The 21,642-nt window shown below is 39.9% G+C and overlaps 1 protein-coding gene across 7 annotated transcripts in view; it reads left to right on the top strand.

Annotated features, from left to right (window-relative positions):
* ARMC2 (armadillo repeat containing 2) overlaps nucleotides 1-21,642 on the top strand; it is a 161,726-nt gene that overhangs the window by 71,120 nt on the left and 68,964 nt on the right. For all 7 annotated transcript variants that reach the window (XM_074397618.1, XM_003935942.4, XM_074397616.1 and 4 more), the window contains 2 exons: nucleotides 6,912-7,057; nucleotides 15,478-15,577. In XM_074397618.1, coding sequence (XP_074253719.1) covers nucleotides 6,912-7,057; nucleotides 15,478-15,577 — 246 coding nt within the window. The remainder of the gene's footprint in view (nucleotides 1-6,911; nucleotides 7,058-15,477; nucleotides 15,578-21,642) is intronic.

Here is a 21,642-nt window from a genome sequence, read left to right as displayed (position 1 = left end):
ATAAAGCTCAAGGGATTTTGGTTGTGGATATTCCAGAAGATTGCAAAATGCTCTTAGAGACCAGTGCCAAATAGACTAGGGAGGCAGTAGACCAAGAAACAGAGGCCAAGGTGCCAGCCTACCTGGGAGCTGATACACTTCTGAGCTTCAGTGAGTCACAAGCCCCTCTGAGCTGGGGCAGCTCAGGTGGCAGGTTGCCTTCTAGAGCAGAATCTGGTGAGTTCCTTGAGGACAGAGGACTTTCATGGAGAAAGGGTGCAGAGGGAAAAGAGAGGGCCCTCCACTCTGGACATGTGTGTGTGTTGAGATTGTCCCCACCTCGCACCCATCCACTGCATGCAGTAGAGAATGCAGGAATGAGACCACAGCTGCTGGCCTGTGTTGTGTCCTCAAGTCCAGTGATCCAAGTCAGGAGCCACCCCTCCCCGCCGCCTTTTTTTGTTTTTTGACACAGTCTCACTCTGTCACTCAGGCTGGAGTGCAGTGGGGTTATCAAAGGTGTGGCTCACTGTAATCTTCGCCTCTGGGGTTCAAGCGATTCTCCTGCCTCAGCCACGAGCGTCACTGGGATTACAGACATGAGCCACTGCGCCCAGCCCCATATTTAAGACAAAGATCTTTTGTTTGCTAAGGTTTCTCAATAATTAATAGTTGAAAACACAATTTGAAATTGATAACTAAGTACCTACAGTCAACTTGAAAAAAACAGAAGCTAAAGCTTTGAGTTCTAATTTTTCTGTATTAAAATGTGGTTTGTGCATTTATAAATGATCTAATTTCTTCTTCATACATGTTTCCTGTTTAAAATGGGTCTCCCAATAGTGACTGCACAATGAAAACTTTGAGGCTTACATAATTCAGTGTGAGCTAGGCAGCTTTGCCAGCTCTCCGGGCATTTTACCCGACTGAGGGTGGTACCTGTTATGATCAAAGAATTTGGGGAACATGGAAAGAAGCTGTCTCAGAAAAGTGAGCACCAGAAAGTTGTCAAATTTAGCTAAGTGATTTTTCAGCAGATTGGTAACCAGAAGCAGAATGAGTGTTTCTTCCTGGATATTTACCAAAACCTGAGGTTCCTTTTTTTCCTAAACATCACCTAACAATTGCTAATAAGCAAGGAAATGTACCTTTTTATTCATCCTTTTGGTGGATTATCAGTGCCATTTTCTTTTTTTTCTTCTTCCTGCTGGCTGCCTTCTGACTCATTATGTCAGTTCCACAGGATTGCAAGTTAGGAGATGGGGAAAAAGGAATTAAAACTTGTGTTTTTCAGTGTGTTATTTCTTGGTGAAATGCTATTTAAGAGGTTGGAAATTTCTCTAAGTCCTTTAGAGACTAAACAAGTATCTAGGTGTTCATTTAATTTAGACTTTTTTTAAGTAAGGGATTTGAGGTGGTTTGGAAGATTATATACAATATAGGCCAGGTGCAGTGGCTCACGCCTGTAATCTCAGCACTTTGGAAGGCCAAGGCGGGCAGATCACAAGGTCAGGAGTTCAAGACCAGCCTGGCCAAGATGACAAAACTGCATCTCTACTAAAAATACAAAAATTAGCTGGGCATGGTGGCGTGTGCCTGTAATCCCAGCTTCTCAGGAGGCTGAGGCAGGAGAATTGCTTGAACCAGGACCCTGGAGGTGGAGGTTTCAGTGAGCCAAGATTGCGCCACTACGCTCCAGCCTGGGCTACAGAGGGAGACCCTGTCTCCAAAAAAATAAATAAATAAATAAAGATTATATACAATATATATACAATAGAAAAGAAAAATATGTATCTAAGTTTGTGCATTTATAAATAATATACATTAGAATAGAAAGTTAAGAAAGAAATGGATGGATACCTCCAAGCATAAAGCTTGGGCATGGGTTAACTCCTGCTTTGGGGGCAGGCCCAGTGGGGGGGCTTTGGGGCAGGGGGAGGTGGGAAATAAAGACCCTCTGAGCAGAGCACAGAGCTCATTGATGATTTTCACAGATTTATCTCTGTTCAACTGAGAGTTCTTGTTTTTGTTTTGTTTTGTTTTAATTTTCATGTGTATACAATGAGCTTAAAAGTTGGAGCAAAATTCAGAGTGAAGTGGGTTAACTTGGAACTTGCCTTTACTGTGACCACATGATTTAGCTAGCTTCTCCTCCCCACACCCAATTTTCGTTTGTTTGTTTTTGCATTTTTTTCCAGAAAAGGCTACTGGTCTGAGCATTCAGGGTCCCACTGTCACCCCACAGTCAGATTGATGGCTCTCAGAGGTTGGTGGCAGTCTCTCAAGATAGAGGCCTTCAGAGCTGCATCTGCCTGGTGACCTCTTCCTGATTCTTCTCCCTCAGGGCTTTAACCCCGGGTTCATCCAGGCCTCTGCTAAACTCCTGCACTTCCTTGCCAGAGGTGTCTTAAAGGGAAAATTCCCTTTTTGTCTCTCCTGTCTCTTCTTTATTTCTTCCTTCTCCTTCCCCTTCTCATTTGCTCATCCAGCCCTCCAGCAGCAGAACATTTAAGAGCTTTTTATGAGCACATTTGTTGTCCTCTGAGTAGGAAGAGGAATAAGAAGTGGTTTATATCCTAGAGGAGTTCACCATGGGAGAGAAGGTGCCTGAGACAGTGAGGATGTTTCTGTGATGGGGGTTATAGAGGCAGGAACAGGATACTTTGGTAACGTAGAAGAGGAAAGGACGTCATAGAGAAGTTATCCTGAGCTGGGTTCTGAAAAATGAACAGGAGGCTGGGCATGGTGACTCATGCCTATGATCTCAGCACTTTGGAAGGCTGAGGCAGGCAGATCACTTGGCGTCAGGAGTTCAAGACCAGCCTGGCCAACATGGCGAAACCCCGTCTCTACTAAAAATACAAAAATTAGTGAGGCATGGTGGTGGGCACCTGTAATCCCAGCTACTTTGGGGAGGCTAAGGCAGGAGAATTGCTTGAACCCGGGAGGCGGTGGTTGCAGTGAGCCAAGATCGCGCCACTGCATTCCAGCCTGGGCATCAGAGCAAGACTGCCTCAAAAAGAAAAAAAGAAAAGAAAAAAGGCCGGGCGCGGTGGCTCACGCCTGTAATCCCAGCACTTTGGGAGGCCGAGGAGGGTGGATCACGAAGTCAAGAGATCGAGACCATCCTGGTCAACAGGGTGAAACCCCGTCTCTACTAAAAATACAAAAAATTAGCTGGGCATGGTGGCGCATGCCTGTAGTCCCAGCTACTCAGGAGGCTGAGGCAGGAGAATTGCCTGAACCTGGGAGGCGGAGGTTGCGGTGAGCCGAGATAGCGCCATTGCACTCCAGCCTGGGTAACAAGAGCGAAACTCCGTCTCAAAAAAAAAAAAGTAAGTAAGAAAAATGAGCAGGAGATGGGCTGGGGGAGAAAGGGTGGTGGAGTGCGATCGAGGACACTCTGGGCAGAGGAAGTCGCCGATTCAAAGGCATGGAGTCATGAAGGGATGAGGACCTTGTGTGGTGCAGAGCCTGAAAGATGGCCAGGGTGGTGCAGAGGCGAAGGAGATGAGCTTGGAGGAATAAACTGCACTTCAGGGACTGGGGAACCTTTAGGCTATGGGTGCTGTCTGCTAGGCTGGAAGTCACAGGAGGCCTTTGAACAGGGAAGGCTGGGCTTTGAGATGTCCCCTCTGGCAGCAGCGAGCAGCTGTGGGGGTGAACTGTGAAAAGGGGCCCGTTTAGGGGGCTGTAGAGTTTGGGTAAGAAATGAAGTGGACTTAAACTGAACCAGTGATGCTGCTGATGGAGAGAAGGGGTGAACTTGTGACCAGTTAGGTGGGGAAAGGGGTGGGGCCGGGAGTTTTAAAACCTGGGAAGGAGCTGCTGTCAGAAATGAGATAGACTAGAGAACAAATTCAAAAGAGTGCTTCTCCCCCTCCAGAGAGTTCATTTTTCTTTCATCCATTATTTTTTATTCTGTGATGGGGGTAATAGAGGCAGGAACAGGATGCTTTGTTAACACAGAAGAGGAAGCATCTGATCGGCCTCTGAAAGGCCTTCATAGACAAGTTAGCCTGAGCTGGGTAACTCGAGAGTCCATTTTTCTTTCATTCATAATTTTTTATTCCTCTGCTTTTAAAAAAAATCATCTTAAAATCTGTCTACCTCAGAGATACTGTCTGCTTAGGCCATGGTGTTCTGATATCCCAGTCTTTCCTTTGTAGATGTTCACCCATTCATTCATGCCATTAGTAAGTGCCTATTGAGCACCCACCATGTACCAGGCACTAGTCTTGGAGCTGGAAGTACAATGGTGAAAAGGATGAACAAGGTTTATGCCCTTACTGAAGCTTCTAGTCTGGAGGAGTAGACAGATGATAACACGTAATATTAAATAACTTAGTATGAAGTACAGTTTATGGGCCCTATATGGTATGAGATGAAGATTGATAGGTTGAGAAGGACCAGATCTATTGAGCCCTGTAGACCATGGTCAGGAAACTGAATATTATCCTGGGAGCTATGGACAAAAAGTCAGTGTGGCTTGGGGTAACAGAACACAGAAAGGCAGGGTTCTGCGATGTCTCTGCTTGAGCAACTAGGTTGATGGTATCATCTCTTGAGCTAGTGCTGTGTATTTTTAAAATGTGTGGTATATCTTTCATGGACATTATTTCTACCAGCACCACAAATGACAAACTTGGAAATATGTGAGGTATGTATATTACTCAACTGTGTGTATCACGTGCAGTAAATGAGTAGAGATTTCAATCAGATGATGTGTCACATATAAATGTGGGCTTTCTCTCCTGACTTCGGTTACTTATGAAGGTTGTGTATGTGGGGCAGAAGAACATTGAGCTGTCTAAACTTTTTCTAATGAGGTGAGAATAAGGCCTGAGAAGGAGAAAAGATTGAGATTAAAACAAGACAATAAAAATTCCTAAGGAAAGTATGATCCTTTCTGCTGGCGTCCTTTCTACCAGAGGTTAGATGTGGGGAGTGTGAAGATGTCTGTGGATTGGGATGCCCTATCTTTGATGCTTTGGGGATAGGGAAAAGGAACAGTTAGTGTGCAGTGACTGGAATGGGTATTTCATGGTTTCCTGTAGTGTCTGTCTGCCTGGGAGTCACACAGGCATCTGTACTCTGGTCTCCATGGAAGAGAATTTTGAGGTATCCTCTGAATTGATATAAACCAGTAGAGTTCAAGTGCCTGGGCTGTCTCAGGAGAACAGGTAGAAACAGGGTCAGATGATGAGAATTTTCCATTTTGTGACAGCAACGGAATTCCTAGAACAGTTCATTAGTCTTCACAAAAGATCAATTCCTGGCTGGGTGCAGTGGCTCACCCCTGTAATCCCAGCACTTTGGGAGGCTGAGGTGGGTGGATCACTTGAGGCCAGGAGTTTGAGACCAGCCTGGCCAACATGGCAAAACCTCATCTCTACTAAAAATACAAAATTAGCCAGGCATGGTGGCATACACCTGTAATTCCATCTACTTGGGAGGCTGAGGCACAAGAATTGCTTGAATGGGGGAGGTGGAGGTTGCAGTGAGCTGAGATCCTGCCACTGCACTCTAGCCTGGATGACAGAGGAAGACTCTGTCTCAAAAAAAAAAAAAAAAAAAAAATCCATTACCTTAGGTTATAAGAATAGTTATCACTATATTGTGATATTATGCAGATCCATGGGTTAAGTGGAATGCTCAAGTAGTTTGTTTCACCTCCAATGTCTGGGATACTGAAACTTTCAGGGAAGAATTTACAGAATCATTGTATAATTGAATTGATTGCAAAAGACGTGTACACATTTATTTGAAGGATTTTTTTTTTTTACATTTTCTGTGTTTTCAGGGTAGTCATTTAAATTTTAACATATCTTTTACTTGCTGTTGTTATAAGGAAAAACCATGTCATCTTAAAAATTGTTTTTAAAAGTATATTTACTATGGCTGTTTACATGATGCTTTACAGTATTTGATAAGTAATAAAAACAGTGCTACATGTTTCCATTTGCTACACACAACCCCCTGAGAGGTGAGCAGTGCTTGTCACTCACTTTTCACAGATGAGGAAATGGGGAAGTGGAGGAAGGAGTGGCTGGCCCCAGGCACTTCACTAGGAAGAGACGTGGGACTTGAATCCCTGTCATTTGACCCTTAACTGTTGGCAGCGATGCCATGCACACATCTCATCTCATTGAATCCTCACAACTGCTGGGCAAGTATCATCACCTCTACTCTGTTGATGAGAAAAATGTGCTCCAGGAGCTTAAATAACTAACCCAGGCTGACAGGTGGTGGGGCTGAACTGGCTCTTAACCAGTAGCTGGCCTGTACTATCCCACAAGGAAGGAGCACACTGCATATTAAAATTATTCGATAACAATGTTAGTTTTATGATTAACTAAACTGTTCTCTTCTTGACTCTTTGACAAAGGTAAAGTAGATAGCTTTCCTGAAATTTTTTTTTTACAAATTAAGACAAATTTGTGAGATCTTCTTGCCTCTTGGGAGAGATCTTAAATATTCCTTGGCCACATCATTAGCTGATGCTACTTGTAAAAGCATAGTACAATCAAATGAGAATACCTATAAAATAAAATTAAAAAAAAAAAGAAAGAAAAACATAGACCAAGAAGTTTCTAATCTGTGGGACTGGTATGGCTATCACAGGACCCGTTGAAGGTTTTAGGACTGTTAACAAACCTAGATGATGATTTGTTTAACCCTAGCTTTGGGGTATACCAGTGGCTTACTAAGATTAATATTCCATTCCTTGCCTTTGAACTAAATTAGGCTTTCTTTGTTTTCATTTGTCGCTACTTGTGCCTAGGCTCACATTCTCTGGTGGGAGATGCGTAGTGGGAGCTTGGTTTAGCTACTGATGTAAGGAAATTTATGAGATGAATTGTACTGTGCTCCTTCATGTGGTTATACTTTTTCGGTTTAAAAAAAATGGCACGAGTGTGGTTTTATCCTAGGTGACTGCTACATTGAGAAACTTGGTTGATTCACCATTAGTAAGAAGTAACTTCCTAAGCATCAGTGCCCTTCCCCAGCTCTGCACGGTGATGGAACAGTACATGGGTGACAAGGACGTCTGTACCAATATTGCCAGAATATTCAGGTAGGTAGACTAAGACATGAACTAGCCTTACAAAAATGCTAATGCTTAGATTTTGGGTTATCTTCAATATTTGCCTGAGTGACGGGCAAGGGATCCTTTCTGTTCTTTTTACGTCACCTGTCAGAAAGGGTAAATACAGTGGCCTAAGTTAAAAATGAACAATTCAAACAAATGACTCCATTGCCTATATGATTCCGTTGTGATTCTAAACTCATTGGTTGTTAAGCCATTTTAGTTCTTTGGTGAGTTGTGAGCTGCGGGCGGCCCACGTGTGCTTAATCTTCTCAGCTTATTTGAGATTAAAAAAGAAAAAAAAAACTGTATACAAAACAAAGCAAACATTCCAGTTTGCTAGGAAATAAACAAGAGATTTAAATCAGAAAGGGGACCAAAGCTTAGAAAGTCTGATCTGTCAATCCATTTGACCCAGCAATCCCATTACTGGGTATATATCCAAAGGATTATAAATCATTCTACTATAAGGACACATGCACACGAATGTTCATTGCATCACTGTTTACAATAGCAAAGACCTGGAACCAACCCAAATGCCCATCGATGATAGACTGGATAGGGAAAATGTGGTACATATACACCATGGAATATTACGCAGCCATCAAAAATGATGAGTTCGTGTCCTTTGTAGGGACATGGATGAACCTGGAAACCATCATTCTCAGCAAACTGACACAAGAGCAGAAAATGAAACACCACAATGTTCTCACTCATAGGCGGGTGTTGAACAATGAGAACACATGGACACAGGGAGGGGACCACTACACACTGGGGTCCGTTGGGGGGAAATGAGGGAGGGATGGGGGAGTAGGGAGGTGGGAAGAGATAGCATGGGGAGAAATGACAGATACAGGTGAGGGGAAGGAAGGCAGCAAATCACACCACCATGTGTGTACCTATGCAACAATCTTGCATGTTCTTCACATGGACCCCAAAACCTAAAATGCAATAAAAAAAGAAAAAGTCTGATCTGACTTTGTAATAGGTTATTCTATTTCAGCTATTTGAACTTTGGTTCACACTTGCGCTAGTCACGTCTACACTTACTTTATTTCCTCCAGAAATAAGGATCATTTGAATCCAGGTTGGCTCAAAGCAAGATGTTGTTAAATTTCAGAGCTGTCTTTAAATTATGCATTTCTGTTTCCTCCCGCTCTTTGTCAGTATTTTTACATAATGAGTCTTCTTGGAAGCATGGGGCTTTTCTTGAACTGTGATGCTGTAGTTGTTTAAAAAAATGCAAAGTTTCCTGAATTGGTTTGACCCCAGGACCCCTGGCTGCGGATATGAGTCCAGATCTGATTTTTTTTTTTTTAAATGAATGTCAACTTGTATTATAGATTTAATGGTACACCGGTTTGTTACATAGGTAAATTGTGTGACGTGGAGGTTTGGGGTCTCCACAATTTTGTCACCCAGGCAGTTAGTGTAGCACCCAGCAGGCGGTTCCTCAGCCCCAGCCCCCTCCTTCCCTCCAGATCTGATCTTTTTATACTGTACTTCCCTGAGCTTTGTTCTAGATTCCTAATTACTACCTATCTAAAGCATTGTAAAATCATAAGGAATTTATTTTTGCTTATAGTGTCATGTAGGGGTACAACTTCATATTTTTCCCATGTGGATAGTTGATTGTTCCATCACCTTTTACTGACTATGCTGTCCTTTCTCACTGATTTTATCAGTCAGAAGTTTCCATGTAATTACAGGTTTGTTTCTGGGCATTCGATTTGGTTTTTCCTCAGACCTGTCCCACAGTGTACTCACTATTACAGATTTAATTTGAGTCTTGCTGTAAGATGAATCCTTCACTTCTTGTTGTTGAGATGGGGTCTCACTCTATCGCCCAGGCTTAAGTGCAGTGGCACAAATATGGCTCACTACAGCTTCAACTACCCAGGCTCAAATGATCCTCCCACCTCAGCCTCTCTAGTAGCTGGGACTGCAGGTGCACGCCACCATGGTCAGCCAATTTTATTATTTGTAGAAACGAAGTCTTGCTATGTTGCCCAGGCTGATCTCAAACTCCTGGGCTCAAGTGATCCTCCTGCCTCAGCCTCCCAAAGTGCTGGGATTACATGTGTGAGCCACCCTGTCTGGCTTTCAAATCCCTCACTTTTTTTCTATTTTAAGATCCAAACTCTTGGTCAGCACAGTGGCTCATGTCTGTAATCCCAGAACTTTGAGAGGCCAAGGTGGGTGGATCACTTGAGCCCAAGCATCTGAGACCATCCTGGACAACATGGTGAAACCCATTTCTAGTGCTCCCCCTACACCCCCTGTCAAAAAATTAGCGAGGCATGGTAGTATGTGCCTGTAGTACCAGCTACTTGAGAGTCTGAGGTGGGAGGATTGCTTGAGCCTGGGAGGTGGAGGTTACAGTAAGCCAAGATAATGCCACTTGCACTCCAGCCTGGGCAGCAGAGCAAGACTCTTAATAAAAAATCCAAATTCTTCTTGTTCTTTTTCCTTCCTTATGAACTTATTAACCTTTTATGAATATCTCTTTTAAAATATTTACTTATTTGGGTATTTTAGCTTTCTCCTACAGGAAGGTTATCCAAGAATCTTGATGAACATTAGGACCAGGAGTTTGTCTGTAGATGCTCTTGGATTTTCTATGCAAATTATCTGCATAAAAATTTTTTTTCAATTATTGTAACTCTTTCCCCTGTCCTCATCTCTTCTTTATTGCATTATTTAGGAGATCAGCACAAAATCATGAGTGTTGGGCCTGTTGTCTTTCTTCTGACTTTAAAGGAAATATTTTTGTAGTTTTATTAGTTGAAAATAATATTTGTTGTAGGTTTTCATAACTATCCTGAAGTTAAGGAATGACTTCCCTTAATGGGTGTTTAGTTTTGTCAAATGCTTGCCTTGAATCTTTTTATAAACTTTTACTTTAGGTTCAGGGGTACATGTGAAGGTTTGTTATATAGGTGAACTATGTCATGGGGATTTGTTGTACAGATTATTTCATCACTCAAGAATTAAGCCCAGTATCCAATAGTTAAAAGAGTTTATCTTTTCTGCTCCCTCCCTCCTCCCACCCTCACCTTCAAGTAGACCCCACCGTCTGTTGTTTTCTTCTTTGTGTTCATAAGTTCTCATCATTTAGTTCCAGCTTATAAGTGAGAACATGTGGTATTTGGTTTTCTTTTCCTGCACTAGTTTGCTGAGCTAATAGCCTCCAGGTTCATCCATGTTCCTGCAGGGAATATGATCTCATTCTTTTTTATGGCTGCATGGTAGTCCATGGTATATATGTACCATATTTTCTTTATCCAATCTGTCAGTGATGGCCATTTAGGTTGATTCAATGTCTTTGCTGTTGTGAATAGTGCTGCAGTGAACATTCATGTGCATGTATCTTTATGGTAGAATGTTTTCCTCTGGGTTTATACCCAGTAATAGGATTGCTGCGTCAAATGGTAGTTCTGCTTTTAGCTCTTTGAGGAATCACCATACTGCTTTACACAATGATTAAACTAATTTACACACCTACCAGCAATGTATGAGTGTTCTCTTTATTCTGCAACCTTGCAGAATATCTGTTATTTTTTTGACTTTTTTTGACTTTTTAATAATAGCTGTTCTGACTGGTGTGAGTTGGTATCCCATTGTGGTTTTGATTTGCATTTCTCTAATGATCTATGATATTGAGCTTTTTTTCATATGCATGTTGACCACATGTATGTCTTCTTTTGAGAAGTGTTTGTTCATGTCCTTTGCCCAGTTTGTAGTGGGGTTGTTTGTTTTTCACTTATAAATTTAAGTTCCTTCTATGTGCTGGATATTATTAGACCTTGGACAGATACACAGTTTGCAAACATTTTCTCCCATTCTGTAGGTTGTCTGTTTACTTTGTTGATAGTTTCTTTTGCTGTGCAGAAGCTCTTAAATTTAATTAGATCCCATTTGTCAACTTTGCTTTTGTTGCGTTTGCTTTTAGTGTCTTTGTCATGAAATCTTTCCCCATTATGTGCAGGATAGTATTGCCTAGGTTATCTTCCAGGGTCTTTATAGTTTTGGATTTTACATTTAAGTCTTTAATCCATCTTGAGTTGATTTTGTATACAGTGAAAGGAAGGGATCCAGCTTCAGTCTTCTGCATATGGCTAGCCTGTTACCCCATCATCATTTATTGAATAAAAAGTCTTTTATCCATTGTTTGTTTTTGTCAGCTTTGTTGAAGAACATGTGGTTGTAGGTGGGCAGCCTTACTTCTGGGCTCTCTGTTCTGTTCCATTGGTCCATGTGCCTGTTTTTGTACCAGTACCATGCTATTTTGGTTACCACAGTGCTGTAGTATAGTTTGAAGTTGGGCATATGATATCTTTAGTTTTGTTCTTTTTATGCATGATTCCTTAGCTATTTGTGCTCTTTTTCAGTTCCATGTAAATTTTAAAATAGTTTTTTTTCCTAGTTCTGTGAAGAATGTCATTGGTAGTTTGATAGGAATAGCATTGAATGTGTAAATTTGGGCAGTTTGGCCATTTTAATGATATTAATTATTCCTACCCATAAGCATGGGATGTTTTCCCATTTGTTTGTGTCTTCTCTGATTTCTTTGAGCAGTGTTTTGTCATTCTCGTTGTAGAGATCTTTTACCTCCCTGGTTAGCTGTATTCTCAGGTATTGTATTCTTTCTGTGGCAGTTGTGAATGAGATGGCCTTTCTGATTCAGCACTGAGCTTGGCTGCTGTTGGTGTACAGGAATGCTAGTGATTTTTGTACATTGATTTTGTATCCTGAAACTGCTAAAGTTGTTTATCAGCTGAAGGAGCTTTTGGGCTAAGACGATGGTGTTTTCTAGATGTAGAATCGTCAGTGAGTGTTGGGCCTGTTGTCTTTCTTCTGACTTAAATATTTTCATGGTTACACCAGTTGAAAATAATATTTGTTGTAGGTTTTCATGACTACCCTTCTGCAAACAGGTAGTTTGACTTCCTCCCTTTCTGTTTGGATGCCCTTTATTTCCTTCTCTTGACTGATTACTCTGGCTAGAACTTCCAATACTATGTTGCATAGGAATGGAGAGAAAGGGCATCCTTGTCTTGTGCTGGTTTTCATGAGAAATGCTTCCAGCTTTTGCCCATTTACTATGATATTAGCTGTGGGTTTGTCATAGATGGTGCTTATTATTTTGAGGTCTGTTCCTTCAGTACCTAGTTTTTTGTTTTGTTTTTTTGAGATGGAGTCTCACTCTGTTGGCCAGGCTGGAGTGCAGTGGCATGATTTTGGCTCACTACAACCTCTGCCTCCCAGGTTCAAGCAGTTCCCCTGCCTCAGCCTCCAGAGTAGCTGGGATTATAGGCATGTGCCACCGTGCCTGGCTGATTTTTGTATTTTTAGTAGAGACAGAGTGTCATCATGTTGGCCGGGCTGGTCTCAGACTCCTGACCTCAGTGCTGGATTACAGGTGTGAGCGAGCCACCATGCCTGACACCGGTACCTAGTTTATTAATAGTTTTTAACATTAGGAGTGTTGAATTTTATCAAAAGCCTTTTCTGTGTCTATTGAGATAATCATCTGGTTTTTGTCTTTAGTTCTGTGTATATGATAAATCACATTTACCTGAATTGCTTTTGATTATGGATTTTCTTTTCTAAATCTGTTAATGAAGTAAATTACATTAATAAAGTTTCTTGGTTAAACCATTATATATTGCTGGGTTTCGTTAACTAATATTTTGTTTAGGATTTGTCATCGGTGACCATGAGTTACATTGAACTGTATTTTTCCCTTCTCATATTGTCCTTGTCTGGGTTTAGTGTTAAGTTTATACTAGCCTCATAAAATGGGTTGGTAGGTAATCCAATTTTTTCTTTTTTCTAGAAGAAGTTGTAAAAAGTTTTAAAAACTTGCTCAAAATGCTATTTTTATCCTGGGTCTATGTGTATGTATGTATGTATGAATATTATTGACTACTGATTCAATTTCTTCTTATATGGTTATACATTTCTTATTTCTACTTGGTTCAGTTTCAAAAAGTTACACTTCTATAGGAATTTGATAATTTTATCTAAGTTTTCAAACAACGTGAGAGTTGTTCCAAATATTCTCTTATTATTACTTTAATCTCTATTGTAGCTCTAATTATGCCCCCTTTTATTTATTTTACCTATTTAACAGATATTTGTATAGCTCTTACAACATGCTAGGCAATACTCTGAATACTTTCCAAATACGAATTCATTTCATCTTTATAACGACTTTTTAAAATATGTATTATTATTGTCATTATCATTTTACATGTGAGGCCACTGAGGCACAGAGAAGTTTAGCTATTTTTCCTATGGTACTCTGCCTCTTCATTGTTAATATTGGTTTTCTTTCCTAATTTTGATTATTCGTGCTGTTTCTCTTTTTCCTTAGTCTTGCTAAATCTTCCCTATTTTATTAGTTTTTACCAAGAACAAATCTATTTATCGATCCACTTTATTGAATGCTTGCTTCCTGTCTTATTCCTTCTGTTCTTACCCTTATTAATCCTTTTCTTCTCTCTGTGAATATATCCTATTTTTCTTCTATTTTAGTAAAAAACGTAACTCCTTTATTTTCAGCTTCCTTAAGCCTACAAATTTTCCTCTAAATACTAATTGGAGGAAATGAATATTTACAAGTTTTTTTTTTTTGTCTTTTCTTTGATAGAGTCTTGCTCTGTTGTCTAGGCTGGAGTGTAGTGTTGCCATCTCGGCTCACTGCAGCCTCTGCCTCCCAGGTTCAAGTGATTTTCCTGCCTCAGCCTCTGTAGTAGCTGGCACTACAAGCATGTGCCATCACGCCCAGCTAATTTTTGTATTTTTTTTTTAGTAGAGATGGGGTTTTGCCATGTTGGCCAGGCTGGTCTTGAACTCCTGGCCTCAAGCGATCCTCCTGCCTCAGCCTCCCAAAGTGCTGGGATTATAGACGTGAGCCACTGCATCTGGCCCGTCTTACAAGTTTTGATTTGTAATATTTTTGTTACTCATATTTAAGTATTTCTTTTGTAATTTTCATGTTTCTTTGACCCATAAGTTATGTGTTCTTACATTTCCAAAAAAATGGTTTTTAAAAATATAGTTTTTAAATGGTTTCGAATTTTTTTCTTTTTGAGACAGAGTCTTGCACTGTTGCCCAGACTAAAGTACAGTGGCACGATCTTAGCTCACTGCAACCTCCGCCTCCTGGGTTCAAGCAATTCTCCTGCCTCAGCCTCCGTAGTAGCTGGGACTATAGGCGCACACCACCATGCCTGGCTAATTTTTTGTATTTTTAGTAGAGATGGAGTTTCAACATGTTGGCCAGGATGGTCTCGATCTCCTGACCTCGTTTGTGATCCACCAGTCTCGGTCTCCCAAAGTGCTGGGATTACAGGTGTGAGCCACTGTGCCCAGCCAATGGTTTCTAATTTAATTGCACTTTCACCAGAGAATGTGGTCTTTGAGATACCAGTTCTCTGAAAATTGACTGAGACTTGTTTATGGCCGGGTATGTGGTCAAATTTCTAACATATTAATGATATTTTACCTGTTGATTCATCAATTAGAAATATATGAACATCTCCTGATTTGTTGTGGGTTTGTCAATATTGCCTTATGAGTTTTGTTTGTTTGCTTGCTTACTTGCTTTAGAAATTTTGAAGCTGTTTTCAAGGCTTTCTGCCTTAAGGTCTGTCTATTTTGCTAAATATTAGTATAGCACTACCAATCTAGTATATTAAAGCAGGTTTTTATTTATTTGTTTGTTTCGAATGCATAGGGATTCTTTTTGTTTGTTTTTTTGGTTTGTTTTGAGGATGTCTTGCCCCATTGCCTGCCTAGTCTAGAGCGCAGTGGTGCAATCTTGGCTCACTGCAACCTCTGCCTCTTGGGTTCAAGCAGTACTCCTGCCTCAGCCTTCAGAGTAGCTGGGATTACAGGCACATGCCACCACACCCAGCTAATTTTTGTATTTTTGTAGAGATGGGGTTTCACTATGTTGGCCAGGCTGATTTCACGCTCCTGACCTTAAGAGATGCACCTGCCTCAGCTTCCCAAAGTGCTGGGATTATAGGCATGAACCACCATACCTAGCCTATTAAAGCAGTTTTACATTTGCTTCTGATGTGGTCCCAGGGAACTCACCGGTATCCAACCAGATTTCACGTAAATTTCGTGTAAGTTTGTGTTTTCTGAACTACGTGGATAGTGTAAATTCACACCACATAAGTTGTCTTTTAAAAGTTTCTGGATTCTCTCTAGAGTTTAGAGCAGATAGCAAGCCTCCTTGCAGCTTCTCTGAAGTGATGTGTAGAGTATTTTAAGACTCCTTTTCTTGAACTGGGCAGTATTTTGAAGGTCTGCATTTAAAGTGATACTATGTGTACTTGAATTTTATAGAAAAACAAAGTTTACCTTTATTTTCCCATTTGGCATTTCTGCAGCAAACTTACTTCTTACCGTGACTGCTGTGGAGCCTTGGCCAACTATTCCAGATGTTATGCCTTGTTTTTGAATCTAATTAACACATACCAGAAGGAGCAGGTCAGTTCCTCATTCATACAATTCTTCAATGAGTCTTTACATTAATGTATTTGTGTAAGCCCATGTTGAATGTCTCTATGTTTTGAATGTATAGGATTCTATAAGAAACTTCCATTAGATGTATTATGGGCTGCCCCAGGAGGCAATGAGTTACCTATAGGGGTTGAAGAAGGAGTATTTTGAGACAGAAATGGAATGCTGCTGTTCTAGGAAGTTTCCTGATTTAGGAAGGAAGGCGGTAGATTATAACAATATTTTTCCTCCCAGTGATCTGTAGACAGCCTCCATGGGAGTCACCTTAGGGTGGGGTTAGGAGTATAACCCCACCCCAAGGGTTGTTTCCCTAATGGTTATTTTCTGGTTTCATCCCAGACTACTGAGTCAGATTGGTGGGGTAAGACCTGGCCATCTGCATTTTAACAAGAACCACAGGGACTTCTGATGCAAATGAAGGTCTGCAGCTCCCCCACACTGGATAGTCCCTGAAGATCCTTCTAGCCCTTCAGTTCTCTAATTCTCTGGCCCCATTGTTATATTTAAAAGATGACGTTTCTAGGTAAAGTGCTTAAGTGAAATAATTTAGTTTCAATTAATCAAGGCAAAAATGTATGTAGTTATTTTGAAAACAAAGAACTCACAAATGACTTCTCATTGATCAAATCATAATACTTCATACAAACATTAATTTTTATTATGTTTTTAAATATTCATTAAAGCAAAGTCTACTTTTATTCACTTTTACAAATGATTAAAGTGACATCAACTTAGTGAAATATTTTGTCTGTGAATACAATAAGTATTCATTTTAAACGTGGTAAATTTTCAACATTCTATAGTAAGTTTTACCAGTTTATGACGAAGTAATTTATGTTTGTACTAACAATATTTTAATCTAAAGTGCTGTGTTTGTTTTATTAACCATATTAAGACCACCTCAAAACATAATCTCTTTTTGTTATTGACTAGCATTGTACTTATTTTTGTCTAACAACTTCTGCTGCGAACAACTAAATTTGTCAGGTTTTATACTATTTTAGCTTTTTATTAAAAGATCACTACTCTGTAGATGACAGAAATTTCTATGCTCATATTATATCATTATTAGATGATAAAGATAATAAAAACCTTGTTTAAAGGGTGAATAAGATTTTGTTTAATTTTTTAAAGTGGATTTACAAATATGCACTTGAAATTTTGATTCTGAACATTTGGATTACAATGCTTTTCCCTATGTATTTTGTATTTTCAGTAAATTATATACTTTGACTGAAAGATTTCAAAGTACAAGAATATGCCTTGTCAGGTGAAGAATGAATTTGACTAATCTACCTTAAAATATTCACAGTGTACTACTCATATAAGTATCTACTAAACATTTCTTTTTTAGATGTTGGTACAATATACCATCACAACTGTAATCCTTGGACAAATGAATTAATCCCATGAAAAGCTTAGCCATTTCTATTGCTGATTTTATTTTTTAAGGAAAAAAAATTAAATGATAGAAAAGATAATTATAGCTTTAAAAGAATTATTTTACTTATGTATTTATGTATGTATGTATGTATTTATTTATTTTGAGACAGGGTCTCACTTTGTTGCCCAGGCTGGGGTACAGTGGCATAATCTCGGCTCATTGCAACTTTAACCTCCCAGGTTCAAGTGATTCTCCAGCCTTAGCCTCTCAAGTAGGGATTACAGGCACACAATGCCACACCTCACTAATTTTTTTTTTTTTTTTGGAGAGGCGGGGTTTCACCATGTTGTCCAGGCTGTTCTCAAACTCCTGAGTGCAAAGTGATCCATCCACCGTGGCCTCCCAAAGTGCTGGGATTACAGGTGTGAGCCACTGCCACAACCCAAAAGAATTCTTTTAGATGTTATGCTTAAAAGATATCTATTTATATATTTTATTTTGTAATTTAATGTTATGAATTATAATTATAATTATATTTTCTCATCATTACTTTTTTTTTTTTTGCTTTGGTGCTTTGATCTTGGGTGATTTAGATGACTTTAATTAGAGAAGATTTATTTGCCTTGCACTGGAATTTTCAAATATGCACTAGAATTTTCAAACTTACAATTTTTTAAAGGAAGAAAATTCATTAATTGAGTACTTATAAATAGTACTTATTGTTTTCTAGCATTACTAGTAGATACTTTTTGTTTATCTGGTTGGAGCTTAGATGATGGCCATATAGAATAAAACAACAAAAATCCTGGTATCTCACCAATATGAGAGACTAGAGATATCAGTATGGCTGAAAGTATGCTTTTTCTAGTTCAAGTAACTAAATCCTAAAGTTTTTTTGCTTTTTGTTTTTGTTTTTAAAAATAAAGATGGGGTCTCACTATGTTGCCAAGGCTGGTCTGGAACACTTGGGCTCAAGTAATCCTATCACCTCAGCCTTCCAAAGTGCTGGCTGGGATTACAGGTGTGAGCCACTGCACTCAGCCTAAATGTCCTAAAGTTTAAATTGGCATAAAATTTTACTATACTTTTCACTAAACTACTTTTCACATTAGACCAATGGTTATCTAAAAAGCAAAACTGATGTTTAAGAAACCATATTCTTCTCTGTTGATTTATATAGCAGTTTTATTTTTCTATTGATATGGTTTGGATCTTTATCCCCACCCAAATCTCATGTTGAATTGTAATCCCCTATATTGGAGATGGGGCCTGGTGGGAGGTGATTGGATCATTCGGGCAGAGTTCTCATAAATAAGTTAGCACCATCCCCTCGGTGCTGTTCTTGTGATAGTGAGTGAGTGAGTTTTCGTAAGATCGGCTTATTTAAAAGTTTGTAGCACCTTGCCCTGCTCTCTCTCTTCCTCCTGCTCCGGCCGTGTAAGATATGCCTGCTTCCCTTGCACCTTCTGCCATGATTGTAAGTTTCCTGAGGCCTCCCCAGAAGCTGAGCAGATCATCGTGCTTCCTGTATAGTCTGCAGAACCATGGGCCAGTTAAATCTCTTTTCTTTATAAATTGTCTAATCTCAGGTATTTCTTTGTAGCAATGTGAGAACAGACTAATACGCCTATTAAAATTATTTTAATTTCCAAAAAGGACTATGTACAGTAACATGTTCATTCAGAACCACCAAAGAAATGCATGTTATCACTTTAATCACTAAATTTAATCATGTGGCAAAAATCATATTCAAGTTGATTACATGTTTCTTTTCCTTCTTAGAAGATATTAAAAGTAGCTTAACCTCTTGAAACCAAAGGTCATTATTATAAGCATTAATTATTGCTCTAGAGGCTGTTTGTCCCACATGGGAAGCCTGTGTCTGTTGATGTTCTTTAAATGTCTGCATCTTCTTTGTAGATTTTCTTTCTTCTTTTCTACTGGTTGCTACCTCTGCCTTTGGTAATCTTTACCTGCTTTTTTGCAGTTATTTGCAATCAGCAGGGAAACCTCATAATCAAGCTTGTTGAAAGTCACACTGAAGTGATGTCATTGTCTGGGGTAACACCCGAGGTTCATTGCCTCATGCCAAGGAAATCCAGGACATGGAAACACACGGTGTGAGGTTAAGAGCGGAGGTTTAATAGTCAAAAGAAAGAGAAAGAGAAAGGAGAACAGCTCTCTCTCCTGCATGCTGGAGAGGCAGCTGAGTGGACTTTCAGCCTGTGGCAAAGTGCACAGGGTTTTATAGATCGGCTTGAGGAGGTGATGTCTGATTTACATAGGGCCCAAAGATTTTTTGGACCAGGTGTGATGTTTACATAGCGTGCATGGAAACTGGCCATCCCATCCTAATTTCCTTATATACAAGTGGGGTCTTTGCTTGGCTGCGCCATGTTACCTGCTCCTTACTATACACATTGGTGGCAAAGAGAAAGGAAGATGAAGCCGCCATGGTGGGCATGCCTAGTCCCAGGTGCCCTTTTCCTATTGGCACAGCTGACAGCATTCACCCATGGATGCTTCTAGCTTGCCTTTCTATGTCTGCAGTTCGATTTTACAGGCTGCTCTTTGTTACAAAAGAAATGATTTGGGGGCTGCTTTTCATTAAAAGGAAAACCTTCCTGAGAACTTCCTTACCCTCACTATCTGCCTAAATAATTTCTTTTTAACTCCTATATCAACACATAAGCCAGGTGTGGTGGTACGAGCCTTTAGTCCCAGCTACTCAGGATCACTTGAACCCAGGAGTTGTCCAGCTTGGGCAACAAGGTGAAATATCTTTAAAAGAGAGCGAGAAAGAGAGGCTGGCAACATAGAGAGACCGCTTCTCTATAAACAAAAAATTAGCTGTGCATGGTGGCATATGCCTGTTGTCCCAGCTACTCAGAAGGCTAAGGTGGGAGGATTGCTTGAGCCCAGGCTGCAGTGAGCCATTGATCACTAGCTAGCTAGCTAGACAGCCAGACAGCCAGATAGATATTTTAGACTAAACAGTCTGAAATACAATTGAATATGAACAGACTTAATGAGAAGAGCCTAAGGGGCTCTGATGAAATGTCTCTGACTTCTCTTCAAAGCCAATTCCTTATTTCAAGTTGTAGCTCTCGTGTCTGCTCTTCTGTGAGGACTCCCAAGCAAGACCGGTCAATTTCTCCCTCATCAGTACAACATTTTTAAGACTAACATAGCTAGTTCCCCCAGATAGTACACTCAGAGCTGAGAACCCAAGCAGTATGCCCTTCATCATGACACTATTATTAAGAAAAGCTATGAAACTCTTAGAGATAAGGTGTGGAGGCGGTAAGGTAAGGGGGAGACACGTCCTGAGAAAGGCATGCCAAGGCATTGTTTAATGACCCAATCAGGGATTAGTTCTCTAGACCAACCTATTGGTGTTTGAACTTGCTGTTTACTATTTGGTTAGAGCCCAGACACAATGAAGTTACACATGAATTTGTAGGTTTCAGTCTGATAGACAGGATCACCTCAAAAGTTATGGTTTTATGACTTTGTAGGCATTTGTCAGGTGTGTATATAACCCAGAAATTTTAAGTGCCTATAAATTCCCAGTTCTTCAGTTGTGCTCGGAACAAACTTTACCATGGTATTGTCTCCCTCATTAATGAGGTAAATACTTTTTAAGTGTGTTCCTTTAATGAGCCTGTGAGAGTCATGTTTTTAACTTTTAAAAAATTATACTTTGACTCAATACTTACTTATAATAAACATTGAAATGTTGTAATTTTGAGCCATCACTTTGATTTCTTTCTAGCAAGAAAAATACATAATTTATATTTTCCTCAAAACCAAAATATTTTAGAAGAGCAGGGAAAGAATTTAGGCTGCAAGGAAGTAGTTGTGTGTCCCAACTACTTCCTAAAATCGTTAACCAGAAGTTTCCATAAGTCTTCATAAACATTTCTTTAGCGGTTCTCCAAATGGTTATTGTTCTGTAGCTGTCCTGCCCACTTCTGCGAGTTCCTAAACCACGCAGACTTTGTCCTAATAGACCGAGATGAGGCTTGGCAAAGTAAGCTCATGGTTAGTGCTGAAAGAAAGAGTTTTGAGTATGTGAAATGATTTGGCACCTGTAAAGTGTTAAAAAATTTTTTTTCTAATATTCAAGTACTTCTTTCTAAATATTTGCTTTCTTCTTCCTAGTTCGGAGGAGGAAATGGTAAGAATTTTTTCTCACAATTTTCACACGGCTGGGCTGCCATCAACAGCCAAACAGAATTACTTCAGAGCAGCATAGCATCTTAGTCTCATGTTTCCTGTGGCCCAGGTATCCGATTGAATATGATTTGTTAATGTTTCTCTTTTCTTAATGTTCTGTTGTGAGTGTATTGATCTGCAGTGGTTAGACACTTTGCTGCGCCTGGGATTTACTTGAATGCTGAGGCTTCAAACTGATCATGGAAACATGAATGAGCCTTCCAGCAACTTATTTAAACAGAATTATTACTTCCTATAATTATTTTTATTTCAGCTTTAGGAAATATCCCCGCAAAACTAGCTTGGGCTGTAGAGAAATGCTTTGGAAGCTTTGTAGTCTTTTAATATGTGTAGCTATCGCCAAGTGATTAGACCAGGCATCACCAAACTACAGCCTTCGGGCCGCGTGCGGCCCCCTGAGGCCATTTAT

The sequence above is a fragment of the Saimiri boliviensis genome, chromosome 4 (assembly GCF_048565385.1).
Source record: "Saimiri boliviensis isolate mSaiBol1 chromosome 4, mSaiBol1.pri, whole genome shotgun sequence".
In the NCBI taxonomy this organism is placed as follows: domain Eukaryota; kingdom Metazoa; phylum Chordata; class Mammalia; order Primates; family Cebidae; genus Saimiri; species Saimiri boliviensis.
This window is presented reverse-complemented; position numbering and strand designations above follow the sequence as displayed.